Source organism: Gopherus evgoodei, chromosome 2 (assembly GCF_007399415.2).
Source record: "Gopherus evgoodei ecotype Sinaloan lineage chromosome 2, rGopEvg1_v1.p, whole genome shotgun sequence".
Lineage (NCBI taxonomy): Eukaryota > Metazoa > Chordata > Testudines > Testudinidae > Gopherus > Gopherus evgoodei.
This window is the reverse complement of record NC_044323.1, coordinates 235,972,544-235,992,817: the sequence shown is the minus strand read 5'-3', so window position 1 is coordinate 235,992,817 and position 20,274 is coordinate 235,972,544. Positions and strand designations below refer to the sequence as shown.

Here is a 20,274-nt window from a genome sequence, read left to right as displayed (position 1 = left end):
CTCCAGGGCGTATCTCGGCTCCCTCAGGATAAGCTTCAGAAGCTATTGGGGTTGCTCCAGAGAGCACTGGGGGCTAAAAAACTCAGGCTGCAGGAACTGCAATCTATTTTGGGGCACCTGAACTTTGCTTGCAGGGTTGTTGCCCCAGGGTGGGCGTTTTGTGCCCAGCTGGCAATGGCCGGCATATACAGGCCACATCATTACATACGAATCCCTAGAGAGATGAAGGAAGACTTGGGGGTGCGGGAAAGTTTTTTAAGTCAATTTAATGAGGTATCATTGTGGTGGGAGGAAAGGTATTACAAAGGGGGTTAAAATGTACACGGATGTGGCAAGGGGCATGGGTTTTGGAGTGTTTTATCAAGGCAAATTGTGTGCACAAAAATGGCCTGCCACCTGGACACAAAACGGGGTTGTGCACGACATGAACTTCTTGGAGTTTTTCCCCATTTTACTTGCGGTGGTAATTTGGGGATTGGAGCTGGCTAATAAAATGGTGTGCTTCTGATGTGACAACATGGCAGTGGTACAGGTTATCAATCACCAAACTTCCAGATTGCACAGGGATATGAAGTTGGTAAGGGTGTTTGTTCTACAATGCTTAACCTTCAACATCTGTTTTTCTTCAAAGCACGTGCTGGGCATGGATAATGGCATTGAAGATGCCTTGTCTCGTTTCCAATTTGACAGATTTTGTAAGCTTGCACCAGGGGCTAGCAGTGAACCCGAGCAGATGCTGCTGGCTCTCTTTAACCTCGGAATGTGATGTGGACAGCAGAATGGAGATTTTTTGGCTCCAGCTTACAAGTTGTTTATTTTGTTTTCTTTTAAGGAGTCTTGTCAATTCAAGGATCCAATGAATGGGTCACCTATGCAGCCCTCCATGGATGGTGGCTGTTGCAGTACCAGTCAAGGACAATGCAGCTGCTGGTAAAGGACTTAAAAGGAAATACTGGATAATGTAACAGAACGAGGGAAGGAGTTGGGGATGCCTATGATTGGTACAGCTGGGAGCTGCCGCCCCTGTTCTCTCTCCTTAGCTCTCCTTAACCCTCTTATGAAGGTGGTGGATGGTAAGGTCTAAGCTGTGGGTGGAAACAAAGCGGGGCTGGTGGAAGCCCCAGAGAACTGATTTGAATAAGCATGGATTTGCCTGCACTGTACACTTTATCTGCCGGGTAGTCCCAGACATATATAATAAAGTTGAGGCCTGATTAAAACCTATAAGTCTCCTGTCCTTCTTGCGGCGTACCTAGACAATAACTTTTCTTCTGTCTTTACAATCACCTTTTACTGTACACAATAGTTTTCCTAACCCATTTGAATCATGGTTTCAGTCAGAGAAATTTTTTATCTGTCATGAAGTTCTGCTGAAGTCTTCCAATTCACCTCACTCTTCTTGACATCAGAGCAGCATTCAACACTGTGGACTTCTTACTAGATGCTTCTTATAGCTCTCTGCAGGGATCTCTGCTTCCAGCCCACCAGGATTCCAAACCTTCCTGATTAAATGTTTTTTCTCTGAACTAAGATTGCCTTTCAACATACCTACACCAGAAGATTAATTTCTCAGCTCTTTTTGATCTATCTTCCCTTTTCTGTCATTTGTACCCTTAAACTTTAGTTAATGAACCACTCAACCATGCATTTTTACTGGCACATTTACTGTTACCGACACTTCTGTGAGTCTTTCAGGAGATTCTAGCCATCCTTGAACCTCAGGGACAGCTTCCCCTGACTTTGTGTTCTATTATCTCAAGGAATAAAAGAAAAGGAAGTGTGTACATCCTTAATTAAGGGTCTCAATACAACTTACCTAAGAACAGTGAAGGGTGGAGGCTCTCAAATGTCCTTCATTTTGGGGAAAGTCATTCATTTTAGGCCCAAAATCACCTATACATCATATAAATGTTGCATCTCCTCACTTATACTTTTGAAAGTTGTTTACATAAAAAATAAAGAAACATGAAATTGAGGCTATAGAAAGAATTATTTATACTAAAAGAATGAATCCCACAGGAATTTTAATTTCCTATATGGATAATTCTTTGGTGATCCTCATTTTGGGTCTTTATCATACATTGCAACATGTACTTGAACTTTGGTAAGTTGGGAAGTATGCTGAAAGAAAAAAAATTAATTCCCCTTTTCTTATAGGGAAACAAAGTCAGGTATTCCTTAGTATTTTAAATTACACTTTCCTGAATTTTCAGTTTATTTCAAAACCACAAATTTGGATGTGCCAAAAATTTATATTTGTGCTTTCAACTTTGTGTGTTATGAAACTGCAAGAGAAAAAGGCCAAAACGCATTTTTACTTGTAGTGGAAAGAAGTGTCTATTGGTGTAAATTTGTTTAAGATGACCATTTCTACAGAGACATCTTATGAAAAACTAGAACACGTCAATTTTCTTCATGCTTTAAATGAATCTCAGAAAATATCTTTTTACATGGCATAAACAGGAACTAAACAGTATAAAATGTTTTATGATCCAATTCAAGCTGACAAGACACATAACTATACCAAATCCCGTAACATTTCAGATATATGCCACAATTACCCTTCCTTCTACCCCATGAGGTCCTTTGTAATGACCTTCTAATGAAAGGATACTTTGTACAGTGTTGAGCTTCAGTTGCTTTCTCCCACCTTAAAATCTCATATGTAATTGTTATCCTTATAACTGCCCCTTTTTACAATGCTCAGAAATTACAGATCCCTAGAATAGTGTCATAAAGCATGTGAGGTGTGCCACTTCTTCTAGCCATTTGATCAGCAGTATGTTTACATTACTTAGGTAAAGTAAATCTTAAATAGACCAAATAATATAGTGAAGCAATATTCCAGTGTTGTTACTCAACTATATGGGGTCCACAAAATCAGCAGCTTCATTTTACAATATTTAATTTTAATGAAATAGCTTTGCATTTTTAGTATCTAGTTTAGAGAAGGCCACAGTGAGGACTAAATTAAGGGGTAAAACATGGCTTAATGAGTTTACAAAAGAAAGAGAAAATCCTAAAAATGTTTGAAGTGCGAAAAAATATTTTTCACGTTCCATTTTTCTGAGTCTCATTATGCTCATTAAAATAACATAAGGTCAAATTTAGATTATTTATCAGACAAGAATACAAACCAATGAATCATTCAATAGTTACTGTATGTTTATATGTTGAGCACTTCCTAAGCACATCAATTCCTTATCTGGCATTTTTATCTAGAGAAGTTATATACAGTCTACTTTGCTTCTTGTTTCAGACATACTACTTCCACATTTAAATCTCAAAGATTATTTCTGATAAAAAAATGGGAAATACGAATGTAAATTCTTGTTTACTGATTTATGTTTGATTATGATTCTGTTTGAACAGTCCAATATGCCATGAATATCTTTAGGGGGAATAAAATATGAAGTGCATTTAATATAAATTAGTTGAGCAAGTGGTGTTGGCCTTGTTCTTCAGCTATTATTAAAAGGCAAAATTTCATTTAAACATATGAAGCATGTAAACGTCAAGTATGAGTATTGCAAAATACTCATTTCAAAGTTAAAATATAGGAAAACCTATCCAGAGGAAAAAGACGGTTACTCACCTTTGTAACTGTTGTTCTTCGAGATGTGTTGCTCATATCCATTCCAATTAGGTGTGTGCGCGTCACGTGCACATTCGTCGGAGACTTTTTACCCTAGCAACACTCAGTGGGCCAGCAGGTCACCCCCTGGAGTGGCGCCGGTATGGCGCCTGATATATACCCCTGCCGGCCCATCCGCTCCTCAGTTCCTTCTTGCAAGCTACTCCAACAGTGGGGAAGGAGGGCGGGTGTGGAATGGATATGAGCAACACATCTCGAAGAACAACAGTTACAAAGGTGAGTAACCGTCTTTTCTTCTTCGAGTGCTTGCTCATATCCATTCCAATTAGGTGATTCTCAAGCCTTACCTAGGAGGTGGGGTTGGAGCGAGACATTGCTGAACGTAAGACCGCTGAGCCAAAGGCGGCATCGTCTCTAGACTGTAGTCTGGGATCTGTCTTTTGCGAGAAAAGACCTTGTCCATCGAATGGCAAGTCTTGAATGGTGTATTGTAGCTCAGGCGGTAGGCCGGACACTTGCAACCAAGATATGCAGTGCATAGCTATGCCAGAGGCGACCGTTCTGGCTGCAGAGTCGGTGGCATCTAAGGAGGCTTGTAGTGAGGTTCTCGCGACCCTCTTCCCTTCCTCTAGGAGAGCTGTAAACTCCTGACAGGAGTCCTGGGGAACCAACTCGGTAAACTTGCCGACAGCTTCCCAGGTGTTATAGCTGTAGCGGCTTAAGAGGGCCTGTTGGTTCACCACACAGAGCTGAAGGCCTCCAGCAGAGCAGATTTTCCGGCCCAGCAAATCCATGTGCCTGGCCTCCCTAGATTTTGGCGTGGGGGCTTGTTGGCCGTGGCGCTTCCATTCGTTGACTGATTGTACCACCAACGAGAAGGGGACAGGTGCATGTAGAGGTACTCATACCCCTTGGACAGCACCATGTATTTTCGTTCTACTCCCCTGGGTGGGATGGAAGCCGGGGACTGCCAGATGATGTCTGCTCTGGCTTGGATCGATCTGATGAAGGGGAGGGCCACCCTGGTCGGTGCTTCCGCCGACAATATGCTAACCACTGGATCCTCCACCTCAGGAACTTCCTCTACGGGAAGATTTATATTCTGGGCAACATGCCGCAGAAGATCCTGATGTGCTCGGAGATCAATTGGCGGGGGCCCCGATGATGATGTACCCGCTACCACCTCATCCGGGGAAGAGGAGGATGATAACCCAGGGATGATAACTGACGCCTCGTCCTGGGGGACCTCTGTCTCCGGAACATCATGCTGCTCAGGTGCATGTGCAGAGTCTTCCTCTGTACAAGCGGGGGGAGGTCTGCTAACTGTGGCCTCTGGTGCACGGTGCTCCAAGTGGCCGGAGCGTGCTGGGCCCGTTGGCTTGCCCTGGGCTTAGTGATAGGCCCAAGGTGTCCAAAAAGACCATTGAGATGGTCCATGGTCCGGGTGGGCCTGCACATCTGAACCCCCGTAGGAGGCGCTGTCTGCATGTGAGGAGGCGGACAGGTGACGCGATGGCCACGGAGGAGCTGAAGTTGATTTGGCCAGGTCTCTGCGCCCATAGAGCTCATCTCTGCGCGGTACCGGCGAACGGTACCAGGAACCGTGGCGGTATCGGGAGTGGGACCTGGACCTGCTACCAACGCGGTGCCGGGAGGTCGACCGGTGCCTTATATCATCGTGCCAGGATCGGCTGTGATAAGTACGTCGGTGCCGCGATCTGGACCGGTGCCGAGAGTACCACGACGGCGACCGGGATCTCGAGCGGTGCTGCGAGTACGACCGGTTCCATGGAGAACGGTACTGGGACTGCAAGCGGCGCCGGGATCGGGAGCGATGTCGAGGCCAAGAGTGATCACGGGATCTGGATCGGGACTGACGGTGTTTAGTGGTGCCCGATGAACGTGGTCGCACCATGGTGGGCTTGCCCAGCAACTGAATAACCCGCACCGGCGGTGCCGGGGGTTGGGGCAATTCGGGCTCTGTTAGAGCGATTAGGTCCCACGCCGCGGAGAAGGTCTCCAGCGTGGAGGGCGCGACGAGCTCAACCACAGTGCGTGCTGGGGAGCTGGTAGGCACCGGACTCAATGGCTCCTGTGAAGCCGGAATCGACGGTGCGGAGACAAGCGGTGCCGCGGCAGTTGACGGTGCCGGGCGGTTCGTCTTGGAGATATGCTCCGACTGCGGTGGTTAGCTGTAGGTGCCGCAGGAGCCTTGTGCTTCTTGCTCCTCAGGGAGAGGGAGCGGTGCCGACTGGAGGGTTGGGCTGGTGAAGGGGACGAGGAGCCTTTATCGGTGCCGGGCGGTCCGGTGCGGAAGAAGCACTTGGTCCCAGTGCAGGAGTCGGTGCCGAGGATGGAGGAGTTAAAGCTGCCTCCATCAAAAGTTGTTTCAGGCGAATGTCCCGCTCTTTCTTTGTTCGGGGCTTGAACGCCTTGCAGATTCGGCACTTGTCCACAAGGTGGGATTCGCCCAGGCACTTTAAACAGGAGTCGTGCGGATCTCCTGTGGGCATCAGCCGATGACAGGCCGCGCAAGGCTTGAAACCCGGTGAACCGGGCATGGGCCCCGGTACCGGGGGAGAAGAAGGGGCGAGCCCCTGATTCTCTTCAACTATACATACAACTATAAGAACTATTAATTTAAATACTAACTAGAACTACAGTAAAAGAACTATATACACAATACTATACAAACGAGCGAATCGCTAGTGAGATGGAGAACAGCTAAGCCGCGCTCCACTGTTCCAACGACCGACACGGGCGGTAAGAAGGAACTGAGGAGCGGATGGGCCGGCAGGGGTATATATCAGGCGCCATACCGGCGCCACTCCAGGGGGCGACCTGCTGGCCCACCGAGTGTTGCTAGGGTAAAAAGTCTCAGACGAACGTGCACGCGGCACGCACACACCTAATTGGAATGGATATGAACAAGCACTCGAAGAAGAACCTAATAGATTCTGCTCAAAGCCAACTTTAAAATTTTAATAAGTGCCTCCATGGAAAGAGTAGAGAATAGATGATTTATCATGGGCCATTTTCAGAAAGACGTTCCACCAGCTACTCTTGTACCTCAGTGAAACAAATGTAGAGTGAAACCTCTGCTCTCTCTGCTATTTCCACATCTGTTCTCTTCAAGGCTCACTGACTTTTACCTTCCAGCGGAATTCTTACACCTCTGCTCTGACCTGCTACAAATCCTATGGTACTTCTACTTTGTGCACCTGCAGAGCTAGTTTCCTAGCAGGCTTCACCCATACACCTGACAATGACAGCTGGAGGCAGGAGTTACTTCAAAGCAGATTGGCATACAAAATGCATTGAAGCCAAGCTGTCAAGAGCACAAAGTGGAGGCAAGAGTTCAGTCACAATCTCACATTATTTCATTGCAGGAAAAGTGGCGATCTCTAAAATCTTAGTTCTGCCCCTACAATGATGTATCATAGATAACTTGGCTTGTAAACAGCCTATATAGAATTATGGTAGAAATACAATTTTTACAGAATGAAACTGGTTTTGAAAAATTATTCTTACACAATTTCTCAGAGATGTTTTTAGCAGGCAAACTTTTTTTAGCATCAAATATACATAAGAAAAAAAGATAGTCTTGTAGTTAAAGCATAGGGTTGGAAACCAAGATATCTAGGTTATATTTTTGGCTCTACTACCGACCTCCTCTGGGACCCAAATTCACAATCTCTCTGTGCATGAACCTAAACTTTGTCATCTGCAAGGCTGCTGAGGCTTAATTTATTAATGACTGTAAAACATTCAGAGATCTTTGAAAGGAAACTGTTATAGAAGTACGAGGTATTACCTGTTGTTCCACTTGTTGAGCCAATATATCACAGAGGAAAGAATTCCCTCTATATTTATGTTTGAGTTTCCTCCTGGATATCGAATATTCTTGAATATTTGTGTGTAGCCTATGAATCTGCTCAGCCATTTTGAAGGTCAGATGGGGAAAAATGCATAGGCATAAATACAAAAAGTTAGCCTACAGTCCTAAATATCTTCATAAAAAACTAACTAGATACCCAGATACAACCAGGGTGATAGGTGTAGTGTAAGAATTGAGAGAGCTGAACCAAGAAACTTCACCATAATTGCAGAAGGCACCAGAAGCCAACTGTACACAGTTAACCATTCCTGTCCTCTTGCTCTGTATCTTTTTCAGTGCTTAGCTTATACCCAAGACAAATTCTGTGAGGTTGAGGCTTTCAAATCCAATTTCCCTTTCTCCATCAGGCCAGAAATTCAGTTTATTTCCTCCCCCATATTAACATTTTCCAGAAGAGAAGATAGGCTTGAATTTTTCAAGGGTAACAGTCCTGCTCATTCCAAAACAGATATAACAAAGATGCATTTATAGTAGCCTACAGCAAAGACAGACCAAGGAGAAAACCCAATTAAAAATAGGAGACATCTGTACTGAGTGTATTCAAAGTAAACTAAGTTACTTAATAGACAGCCCCCTTAAAAGCTTTGGCCTTTTTGTTATTGTCAGTCCTCGAGTGAACCTTGTCCTTAACTCGTTGAGATAGGAAACACCTTTCTTGACAATAAACTTTGTAAAATATCTCAACTGTTTTCCTTTATGGGAAAATAAATAAACCACTTTTAATACAGCTTATCGTTTACCTTGACAATGGCCACAGGTGGTGCTGTTGATATTCAATTTTGCCTAAGTAAGAATAGCATAACATATTCAGGTTTTTCCTCACTTTGTAATGCCTAGACAAGTTAAAAAAACAGCAGAAACTGGAAATGAATGGAAAAAGATGCTGACTTTCTATGGTAATTGTGTTTGCACTTCCTTTTGACTTTTTATGATGTAGCAGCCATAGAATTTGCGAGGGGTGAGGGGGGGAGTTAAACTGAGAAGAGGAAAAGGAAATCACATAATCTTATCAAAAAATGCAGCCAGCCAAAATCCTTCCCTTCCATTCATTCAAAAACCTTTTATAAAATGTAAATGCAATTATACATACTATTATGAAGTCACTTATTATTACAGTAATTGATTAATATTTTTCCTAGCAAATTTGTACCAAACTACAACTATAAAAGAGTATTTCAAAAGTAACTCGTGTGTGAGAGGCCCAGGAAGCTTATGGCACTGTGCAGCACTACCATTTGGGGAATCTCATTTCAGTCTCCAAGCTCCTCATTGCTAGAAACTCAGAGGGTGAAATCCTGGCCCACTGAAGTCAATGGGAGTTTTGCCATTGAAACCAATGGGGCCAGGATTTCACCCAGAGCCTTAAATCTCAGGGGACAGAACTCCTGGCATTTTTCAATTTGTTCCTGTGGCTAATGTGTAGAGAAGCACTGCTGGACTCCAAAAGGAGCTGTGTAGGGCCCATAGGTCCTGAAAAGTCATTCCAAAAAAGCCTATTCAGTTTAGATCAAGTTAGCTTGCTGTTCTATATTTAAAGCAAAACATGCAATTTTAGTTTTACATAGTGTATCAAATATATATGAACACAGACAATTAAGGGTATCTATTGTATTTTCTAAAATGTCATTTCATGACCGATGTTAACACTGATGAAGCCACAAAAGTTAACAAAAAAGCACCATTACCATCAACTCCCAATGACATTATATTAAATATCGTTTCTATTTTTTTTCCTCCAGAATAGTGACTAATCTTCCCTCCACCCCACACCCAGAAGGGCGGGAGTTCCTGGAAAGTGTAGTTTTTAGTTTTTAAATACAGTCTTCCCTTTCATTGGAAAAGTCAGGATTCTCTAATGTTTTGAGCTGTATGAAATGGCATGATTAGCAAAATAAAGTGCGCACTTCCAAGTGTTGGAGAACTCTGAATGCCAATTGGCTGGTGACGTAGTACTCAGAAACTTCAAGTAATTCGAAGTATTCTTTAGCTATAAAAACACGATGTCCTTTAAAAATGCTTTAGTGCCTTAGATAACAATGTTTATTGTTTGTAGTAATGTTAGTAGTATTTATTAGTGTTCTTTAATTACACTAACTTAACTTTCCTATACCGAATGAATATTGGCATCCAGTTCAAACTCCAAACGCTAGAATGAAATATTCTAACAATAAAAGCCATCTTTCAGTCAGATACATAAGCACATGCAAAACTTTAAGTGTATGTCTAGCCCTATTCATGGCAATGAGACTACTAGTATGCTTAAAGTTATGCAAGTGCTTAAGTATCTATCTGAAACGGGGCCAAATGTCCAGTTATTAGTTAGGTATCAGCTGAATTTATATATGACATGCTATTAAAGTTTGTCACACAGAAAACTCAGAAAAAGGAAAGAATAATTTTAATATAATCTGGCCCTCTCAGAGGTTGACCTGTCATGTGTGTAAGCTAAAAACACCAAAAATAGGCAGGTATGAGAAATCACATATAGACGTGACAGCATGCCCAATTCAGTAATGAAAGTATTTACTCAACTTAACATACCTCTGCTGTATTTCACTTAATATACACACCAGCCTGGCAAAACTGTGATACAAGTTTACCAACCCCGACAAAGAGTCTTCTTGCCCTTCCTTACCATGATGATAATGATGGATGAGGAATGACTGGGGGAGAAAGGTATTTTATTTATCTAATCAAAATATTCTTAGTGAATGGGCAAGCAGAATTTTACAATTCAGATACATACTAAGACTACAGTGGCTTATTGTTAAGGTCCTACCAAATTCATGGCCATGAAAACCACATCACATACCGTGAAATCTGGCTACTGTAGGGGAGGGGAAGGACTGGAAGCGCTCCAGCCCAGGGCTCCTACTGTGCGCCAGGCTCCAGCTGCTAGTCCCAGCCTGGGCTGGGCGGGAATGGGACTTCCTCTTCCCCTGCGGGGGCTGCTCCCAGAGCCAGGTCAGACCCACCTCCAGGAACCTTCCGCAGCTGCAGGAAGCTCCATGGACCCTGGCTGGGAGCCCAGCTCTGAAGGCAGCACAGAAGTGAGGGTGGCTGTCAGCCCCCAACCTGAGCAAGCGGCTGGGACCCCAGCTGTCAAATGCTGACTCAGGCAGAAGGCTGCCGTGAAAACCAGGGCATATGGTAACTCACTGTCCATACCCTGCAATCTTCACTTCTGCTCTGTTGCAATGGTGATGCTGGCTTTAGAGCTGGGCACCCAACCAGCAGCCGCAGCTCTCTGGCTGCCCAACTCTGAAGGCAGTGCCCCTGCCAGCAGCAGTGCAGAAGTAAGGGTGGCAATCCCACAAACCCCCTACAACAGCCTTGCAACCCCCACAACCTCCTTTTGGGTTGGGACCCCCACGATTGCGACATCGTGAAATTTCAGATATAAACATCTGAAACTGTGAAATTGACTATTTTAAAAGTCCTATGACTGTAAAATTGACCAAAATGGACCGTGAATTTGGTAGGGTCCTACTTATTGTATATAGTCCAATTACTTCACTAGGTCTTGAAGAAGCATTTGTGTCAATGTCTTCAGACTTTCAGGGTTTTCAATTTTAACATTAGAAGGAATTTTACTTTAGGGCTGATAAATCTATTATGATTTATGCTATTTCCCCACACAAACCCCACCCTATGTTATCTATTGTCCATTTCTTATACCAATTCCTCCTTAGTCAGGAACTATGATTTATAATAACAGGTACAGAATTCCAGTCATTGCTGCTCAAATCATCTTGTGTTATCACTCCTTAACAGGGCACATTTGATTACAAGGCATAGAATGGCCACATGAAAATTCCTTACTGAATATTTTATAGGTCATGTAGCAAGGCAGTGGGATACCCCACAGCCCCATGGAGGGACAAGCCTCCCCTAGCACCAAAGTGGGCGGAGCCAGCGGGTCCTGTACCCACTCCCCAAAGGGCAGGGGGCAGGACAGGAAGTAGAAAAGCCCAACTGCAGAGCTCACTTGAAAGCCAGCCGCCAGAGATGCCGGATGCCGGTGGCCTAGCTCTGCGTTGGGACAGACCGGCAGGCTGCAGCCAACACAAGGACTGGCCAGGCCGGCCCAGCTTACCCCTGGCCAGCTACCCTGAGGAGCAGCCCACCCTATCCCTTGCCACCTACTCTAAGGAGCAGCCAGGCCTATTGCTCACCTGTTACCCAGAGGAATCGGAGGTTTCCTGCACCACCGAGGACACTGTCCTAACTCAGGCACCCTACGAGGGACAGTCTGGAAGTAGCCCGGGGGCAGTTGACCCTGGTCTAGCCACAGCTCAGCCAGAACCCATGTCAGAGTGTTGCGGTCAGGATCCCCACTGACACAGTAGCGAGTCTCCTGCCACTGCTAGGGCCCCAGGCTGGGACGCAGTGGATTGGGTGGGCCTGCATCCCCCCTGCTACCTACTCACAGGTGGCAGTCTCCCCCTCACACCAGATGCTCAGAAACCTGAGCTCCAGACTGTTTGTTCACTGCCCCGCCCTGACCCAGGGCCGGGGCCCATAGTGAACTATTGTGAGGCGGTGGGATCCCCCACAGCCCCACGGCAGGACGGGCCTCAGCCGAGCTCTTCTACAGGTCAGCTCACCAAAAATGTAAAAAAAATCACCATCATGACCACATAGATGTCAAATATTTTCATTTCATTATATTGACATTGTTATTCCTAACAGAACTTGTTCAGAATCATATGCAATGAATGTTAACAAAAAAATGTTATCAGGCAGCTGGTAAAATGGGATATGAAGTCTTTTACCTCTCGGAATCTAGCCCAGATTGATAGTGACTGAAAGTTATACTGACTGACACAGTAGCCTATGTGAAATAGCGATCAGATACCACAATGATGAGCACCACCACAGTGACTATAACAAGAGATAGTAACCTAGTTTGTAATGGGCATGCAAATAGCATAAAAAACATCTGCACAACAGATAAACTTTTTGACAGTTTTAGCAAAAATTCCAAGGACTGAATAGGCCTGGAGAACAAATTACCCTCTTATCCTAAGTGAGGGTCCCTGATTGAAGTCCATTGACAGGGTAGTACAGCGAAACCATCCCAGACCTGAACCAGTTGTACAGATAAACAAAGGACTCTAATCTTCAATGCTGTTAATCCCAAATCTTTCACTAACATTGTATTCACTTTCAAAATGAGAAAAATGATACCATCAAATAATTTCTTATGGTTTAAATGTCTTTGTTCCCATTTCTTCGCAATAGCTCATTGGGGTTTTTCATACAAGTTTTCCCATTAATTTTGGCCTTTTTCATTTACCAAGCTAGTTTTTTATTTCCTATATTTAACCTGTCTGAAAATATGACCATTCTTAACAACTTGAATTTCCACACCATCTTGTCTAGTCAAACTAGCTTGCCATATACACCAGGGACTCTTGTGTTGTAATGTTTGTAATTGTAGCTAGTTGCCTCTCCAAACATAGCATAACACATTGCATTCTGTAGGCCTCACAAAAATAGGCCCTGATCTCAAAATGTGGCAAATATTTTCTGATCCTGTTAATTTCAACCAGCAAATTTTTTTAAAGCACCGAGGGATAGATCCACAAAAGGTCTTAAGTGTCACAGTGCTCAGCCTTCCATTGCCTAATGTTCTTGTGCCATGCCATCCAGTGGAATCCATAGCTCCAAGTTAGATGCCCAAGATCTCTATACCTAGAGAAGCACTGAAAAATGGGATCCACAAAGGCCAGCATGCTGAGCAGAGAGCTGCCTAAGCTAACCAATAGGAAATATATATATGAGTGGGGTGTGGCCTAAGCACTACCCCTCAAAGGGAGTTAGGCACCTAAATCTGGGTCAGAGGGAGGCACCTATCTCCACTGGATTCTCAATCATGAACCCTCTCCTGGAATTAGGCACCTAATCCCCTTTTTGCAAAAAACACAGAAGGAATTGAAGCTACTGTCCCCTTTATAACTTTTAGCCCATTGGTAAGCACACTAGCCAGGGTTCAATTCCCACCTCTTCCTGATGTGGAGCAGGAATTTGAATTTGTACCTCCCTCCTCTCAGGAGGGTGCTCTAACCATCAGGCTATTGGGTATTTTGGGGCCGGTGTCTCTCAATCACTTCTTTTGAAGCTGGTCCACTATATATAAAGACCCAGATTCCATTCCCTCTCTTCCAATAGGTGTTTAATAATTTATACACTCTGGAACTGCTTCAATGTAAGAAACTTGTCCCAGAATACCCCATAGTCCAGTGATTAGGGCACCCTCCTAGAAGTGAGAAGACCCAACGTCAAATCCTTGCTCCACATCAGGCAGGGGAGGAACTGAGTCCAGTCTTTGAAAACCAAAACCCTATAAGGAGTCTCAAGTTGGATACCCAAAGATTGAGTATCCCAAATAACTGATCACTTGTGAAAATGTAAACATTATAATTATTGTGAGGTAGATCAAATACAGAGCTGAAAACCAAATCTTGGACAAAGTCACTTCAAAATCAAATATTTGTGCCAATAAGCACAGCATGGTTGCTAAATGGAAGCATAGTATAGTATAATTTTACTACCACTTTCTCTTTTTTAATATTCAAATATAAAAGCAAAATACATTGGACCACTGATCATTTTACATAAACAAGTGGAGAAAAAGGCTCCTCTGTAGATCTTGTTTCACTCCATAGTCTGTGCTTTTATTCTCCTTGCCACAGCCAAGTTGAGAATTTCCTTTGCCATGATAATAAGCAGAAAGTTCAGAGATCTCAAAAAAACAAAGCGGAAAGTTTGCTGTTTGAAAGATTGCCCCTTCAGAGGCGGTGGGGGAGGAGAGAAAAGAATGTCAGGGCTATTATGGAAGACTCTCTGGAAAACTAAGCAGATGACATGAGATTTGTTTATCCCAAAGAGGCCTTAAAGTGATGCTGTTGATACTGGGTGCAAATGGGAAAAGGAAGAAATGTTATGATGTTTGTCTTAACATTCCATAGTGGAAATAGTACTTTATTTGGTTATACCAGAGGATAACTTCATCAGAAAGCAAAAGTTTCTGCAACTACCTGATTTGAACCTAACAGCAGATCATGTTGTTGTACACTGATTTTAAGACACAGAATGAAGCTAAAACTTACTGCTACAACATACTCTAAAATGCATTAAAAAAAAAACTGTTCCTTCAAGTCTCCATCCAACTACTACATTACAAAGCCTGGTTTAAATTGGAGACTATGGGGGTAGTGGAAGGGGTGAATGCCACATGTGGCTTTAATACTCAACAGCTGCTGTAGATCAGAACCCCCCTTTGCTCTCTCTTTTACCCCCCACCAGAATACTGTGTTTCAAGGGTTATTGTAAGCAAAGGGACTGCACTGCGCTGCCGGCTGGATAACTAGCGAAGACTGAAAAGATCGTCGAACAAAGTGTACCTGGATCTCACTGCTCTCTATTCCTGGATGCCAGTCCCAGATTAATTGTTTGTCTCGTGGTAAATTCCCTGCAAAAGCGCACCCAGGGCCAGCCATTTACAAGCCACTTCGCTCCAGTCCCTTTAAAGCAACAGCAAAACAACAGCTACTTGCAATAAACCGATTGACTCAGGGAAACTGTTTCCCTCGGCTCTGCCTCCGAGCGCGTCTGTTTGGGTCTCTCGCCCTCTTCCCCTCCCCCACGCGCGACAGCCCCAATTCCTTGGTGTTGTCCCCCCTCTTGGTAAACCTGTGAGGGCGGGAAAAGGGGGATGTTGTTCCTGTTCAACAAGTCACTTCCCTCAGCCACCAATGAACCCGGCGTCGTGGAACTTAACTCACCGACACCAGGAACTCCAAAGTGCCCACATAGTCCCGCTCAGTCTTCAGAAGCTCGTTCAAAACGCACACCCTGAGGCGAAGCTGTTTCTCCGGATCCTTCCCGCTTTCCCCTTTCCCTTCCCCTTTGCTTTCTTCTGTCATTGTTCCCCAAAGCGAAGCCTCGCTCCCAGCTCCTGCTTCTCCCAGCTCCTCCGCTGTTTGCAGCCACCAATAGGAAAAGCTGCCTCGGTGTTTCCTCTAGCAAAGTTCAGATGGGACAACAAAAGACCCCACTCGGTTACATAGCGGGGGGCTGGTCTTCCGCGGCTTGCAGGCTGTTAACCAGTCTCGCTCTTCCCCTGCTCAAGAAGTGCTTTGAGAGCCAGAGGAGCAAAGCAACACAACTGCGTGTGTTCTTTTCCAGCAAGGAAGCGGGCACAGCCTGTAGGAAATGAGTGGTCACTGGCTCCGGCTCTCCCAGCGCTCTGTGTGACTGCGAGATTGGAAGGCTTCAGCAGCAGCAGCCCAGGCAGCTTGGACATTAATCAAAAGCTTTGTGTCCATGTGACTTCGACCCCTTCCCCCTGCGCCAAATCTCAGGAAAAAGGAAAGGAAGCACAACCTTGGGAAAGATTGCGTGCCAGCAACTGCCTATTTCACACACACGCTGTGCGCTTCTGAGGCTAATTGGAGATCTCCAACTCGAGAGGATAAGAATTCACTTTAAAATGTCCCAGGCTCGCTAGACTGCTGGGATTCAGGCTGTTGTTTATTGGTTGGTAATAAGCAGCCAGAAAGTGGTTTCTTCAACCTACGCATCCTCCTCTTCATATATAATTATTAACACACACATTATACCCATATGTATATAATATATATTATAGCTTCACGTTTTATATTCTGCAACGTACAGGCAAATGCCTGTGGCTCTATGTGGTAATCGTGTTATAGCCACTCATATTTTATATTCAACATTACACACACAACCAAGCACACTATAAACATACACAATAGTTTGGTTGGAGTTGTCCTGTTTTAAAGGAGCTATTAAATCTGCCCAGGTCATGAGGATTACTCTTTGCACTTGGAAGTTCAGATTCGTATAATAAATGAAGACACTACAGGAATCTGACAGGAACCTTCACAAACACACCCATCCTGTAGATGTGGGGTGTTAAAATGTAAGTGCATATCTTAGTGAACAAATATCACCTTCACTTACAAAGGGCTCAAACCCAGACCTTTAATCTGAGACACACCTGCCAGATTTTGTGGGTACAAATGAAAGGTTTGGGTCTCCCAATCTGCTTTTAAGGTTTGCAACGGGAAATAATATTCAGAGACCCTCTTTTCTAGGTTCCATATTGAGGTGGTATATTTCCAATCACAGTGTCCCAATAAAAGGGAGTGAACTGGAGCCCCTGGACCTACCCACGCCCTCCACTCAAGATGCTAGTCCTCTTAGTGCCTAAGGGAAGAAAAGGTGAAGAGACAAACCCACACAGTGTCTCTCACCTTTCCCTTCTTGCTACCCAAGGGAAAAGACAAAGACAGCCCAGGTTTGGGGGGGCTCAGCCTTAATTGTGAGAGGAGAGTATAAGGCTCCCATTAAAAAAAAAAAACCATCTCCCAAGTAGTGGATAGAGTATATATTAGTACAGAAGTTCCCCCCAACTCCTGCCTCAGGTATTGGGAGCCAGGAAGGCAGGAATTATTGGAGGCAATATTTTTTGTCTAGTCCCCTCAGATATCTGCTGGTGGCTTCAGTAATGGTGCCCAGGGCCAGATTAAGGCAACCTAGGGCCATAGGTACACCATGACACAGGTCCCCCATGGCTCTGTTCTCCTGCCACACACACACACTTGAAGTAGCCTTGGCAAAGAGACCCGCCCCTTCCTAGAGAGACAGGGGCAGCAGCATGGGGCTTTCCTCTCTCCTGCGTCCCAGGTGTGGCAGCAGGGGATCCTCCCCTCAGGGTGACTTAAGATGTTCTCTTTCACCAGTACCCCTAGAGAGAAAGGAATGGCAGCCGGGGGCCCTGTCTGCTTGGGAAATGGGTAACTGTAAAGGGGGTTCATGAATTTGTGATTTCATAACAATTAAAAAAAATCTTCTTTAAATGGTCAGATGATCCAGGACCCTCCAGCTGTTCACAAAGCCAACAATAGAACAGTACATTTTTATTACTTCTACCCTCACCCTCAGTCTCCTTTCCTTCTATTACTTGTTACCCCCTACTTGTCTAAAATCAGATCGCAAACACAGCAGAGCAAAGATCATCTGGGAGGCAGTACAGTCTCGTGGTTCGGTGACTTAGGTATGGTTGCCAACACTGTAATTCAAAAATACAGGAGAAACCCAGAGGTACTTAGGCATGATGGAGGGTGTGGCTGGGCCACATTTGAGTGGCATTGCAACCCTGTGCATCAGGTCAAGTTGCCAACCAGCAGCAAGTTGAGTGGCATTGAATCCTTTTTGAAATATGTGATAAAAGGTGTTCTGTGTTGATTTAGTACAGGACAAACAGTATTTTATTTAAATAAGGGATGTCTCCCTTATAATACGGGACTGTTGGCAGCCCTAGACTCCAAAGACCTGGGTTCTAGTCACCTACTGTGAGTTTGGACAAGTAGTTTCACCTGTTTCTTCTCAGATGCTTTTCTATTTAGATTGCAAGATCACTGAGGCACAACTGTCTCCCACTACATGTTTGTACAGTGTCTAGTAAATGCAGTCCCAGTCTTGGTTGGGTCCTCTGGGTGCTACTGAAATATAGATAATAAATAGGGACCATGTCTTTCTGTGTTTGTTTGGCACCTAGCACAATGGAGCCACAGTCATGAGAAGATTTTGAATTACTGAACATGTATGTTGTAAGAGTGAATGCTTACTTTTGCCAGAGCCATGGCTCAGAGTGAGGCTGCTAGTGCCCTTACCACCCATAGAGGAATCCCTAGTTAGCCACCCAGAAATTAGGTTGTCACAGGTGTCTCCCAGCCCCCCCTCATGTTGTGATAACACAGACCTCTAGATGAACTAGTGAGAACATCCCACCCTACCCCATTGCCATCAGTGGGGGGGAAGAGAGAAGCTAGTATCCCCTCTCCCCACACACTGTTGAGCCACTAAGGGATATTAATGTCTTCCCTATAGCTAGGGGGACATATTCTCAGCCAGCCTCCAAACCACCAGCAAACAGGCAGAGGAAAAAAAGAATAAGTGATTCTCTGTTTTCTTCTCACTCATGTGCATAACTTAGATATCCCCATCACAAGTTGTATCATGAGCCAGCATTCAGAGAGAAGGCTCTGTCTCCTGTAAAGTACAGAGTTTACTCTGCTAAGACACTAGGCCATTGTATAGATACATGTTTATGGGACATGTATATGGTGCCTGTGGCAGTACCTACCCACCTCCTGGGATCACGCTGCTCTCAAAGAGCCTTGGTAGTCCTGCGTGCATTAGGATGAAGGAGTTATGACAGGGTTCCTGATACAAGGTCACCTCTGTTGTAACAATCTTCTTAGCATTGCAGACAGCATGCAAATATGTTCACAGAGCATTTTTAGGTGCATTAGGGTTACATTGTCTGAAAGAACTCAGGGGCATATGGGAGCTGTCCATAAAGCTCAGGATAGGTGGGAACTGTACCATAGTACATAATACTTTCTGTGGGATCTACTGCTACCTCTGCCTGTCCATGGGAAAGGTGACACAAGCACAGATAATGATGAGAGCAATTAAAAAGTAATCCAAAACCCTGGATTCTTTGGTCTGTCTTATGCCTCTATTCTCTCCATTGGTCAACTGAAAAGGAATTATGGCCAGCATCCTCAAGTTATCCATTCCATGTCTCCCTTTAGCACCTCGCAGAGATGCTAGATTAACTCTGGAATCAGCCTGAATTTTTGAAACAGACACCTCTACTACATCAAGTGGCCTATAGACTATATGAGGGGAATAATGGTGCCTCATTCTCTGCCCCTCTTTCCTGATATCCCTCTTTGACCTGTTTTGGGAGTGAGGAGAAACAAAAAACAACCTGCATATTGCTGCTTATTACTCAGCCCCACCCCCGCCCCATCTCTGCAACAACCCCCACCCTCTCCATTCCGTACTTAACTCCCTTTTCCATCCACAGCCTTTGTCTGCTTCTCTTTAACACACATGTTATAGCAGAACAAGTGAATAAACTATTTGCAGCTTTTGGTACATCACCCCAGAGATGGTTTGGCTGGGAAAGAAAGAACAGCAGCTTCCTTACTTTCAGAGTCATTCAGAAAGAGTTCTGAGTTTGCAAAACAGCCCCTTCCTAATACTGTAGCCACTGCCACTGGGAAGATTCAAGCCTAGCAGGCCAGGATGAACTAACACAAAGAGGCACAGGTGAATATTCAGCAGTTACTAGGAAGCTAGATTCACAAGATCCTGTTGTATACATAAGGCCTGAGCTGTAGACTAGGGGGTAAAATTTTCAAAGGCATCTAAGACACTTAAGAGCCTACATCTGATTCACTTTCAGTAAGGCTCAGGCCCTGACTGTGCAACAGGTGTTACAGCAGCACAGCTATGGCACCGTAGCTATGCTGCAGTACTGCCATAGTGAAGATGCTTCCAACATCCACAGAAGGGGGTGGTTCTATCATGGTCGAAACTCTACCTTCCCGAGTGATGGTAGCTAGGTTGATGGAAGCATTCTTCCATTGACCTAAATGCATCTACTCTGGGGGTTAGGTCATCATAACTTTGGCACTCAGGGATGTGAATTTTTCACACCCCTGAGTGATCTAGCTATGTCAACCTAACTAAGTGTAGACCAGGTCTTAGGCTTCTAAGGGCTAGATCCACAAAGTGTTAAGGCACCTAACTGCCACTTTAGGCTCTTAAATCCAAATTTTAGATCCTCAAATGCCCTGCTCAGCTGCCATCTAACCCCATGGGCACTTAAATTGCCATAGACACCTACATTTCTGACAGTGGGCATGTGCACAGCTGCCTAAATCCTGATATC

General features: G+C 44.6%; 1 protein-coding gene across 1 annotated transcript in view; it reads right to left on the bottom strand.

Moving 5' to 3' along the window:
• Nucleotides 1–15,690, bottom strand: part of PREX2 (phosphatidylinositol-3,4,5-trisphosphate dependent Rac exchange factor 2) — a 307,653-nt gene extending 291,963 nt beyond the window's left edge. The window contains 1 exon segment of the mRNA XM_030553242.1: nucleotides 15,284–15,690. Coding sequence (XP_030409102.1) covers nucleotides 15,284–15,424 — 141 coding nt within the window. The 5' untranslated portion in view covers nucleotides 15,425–15,690.
• Nucleotides 15,691–20,274: the final 4,584 nt, after the last annotated feature.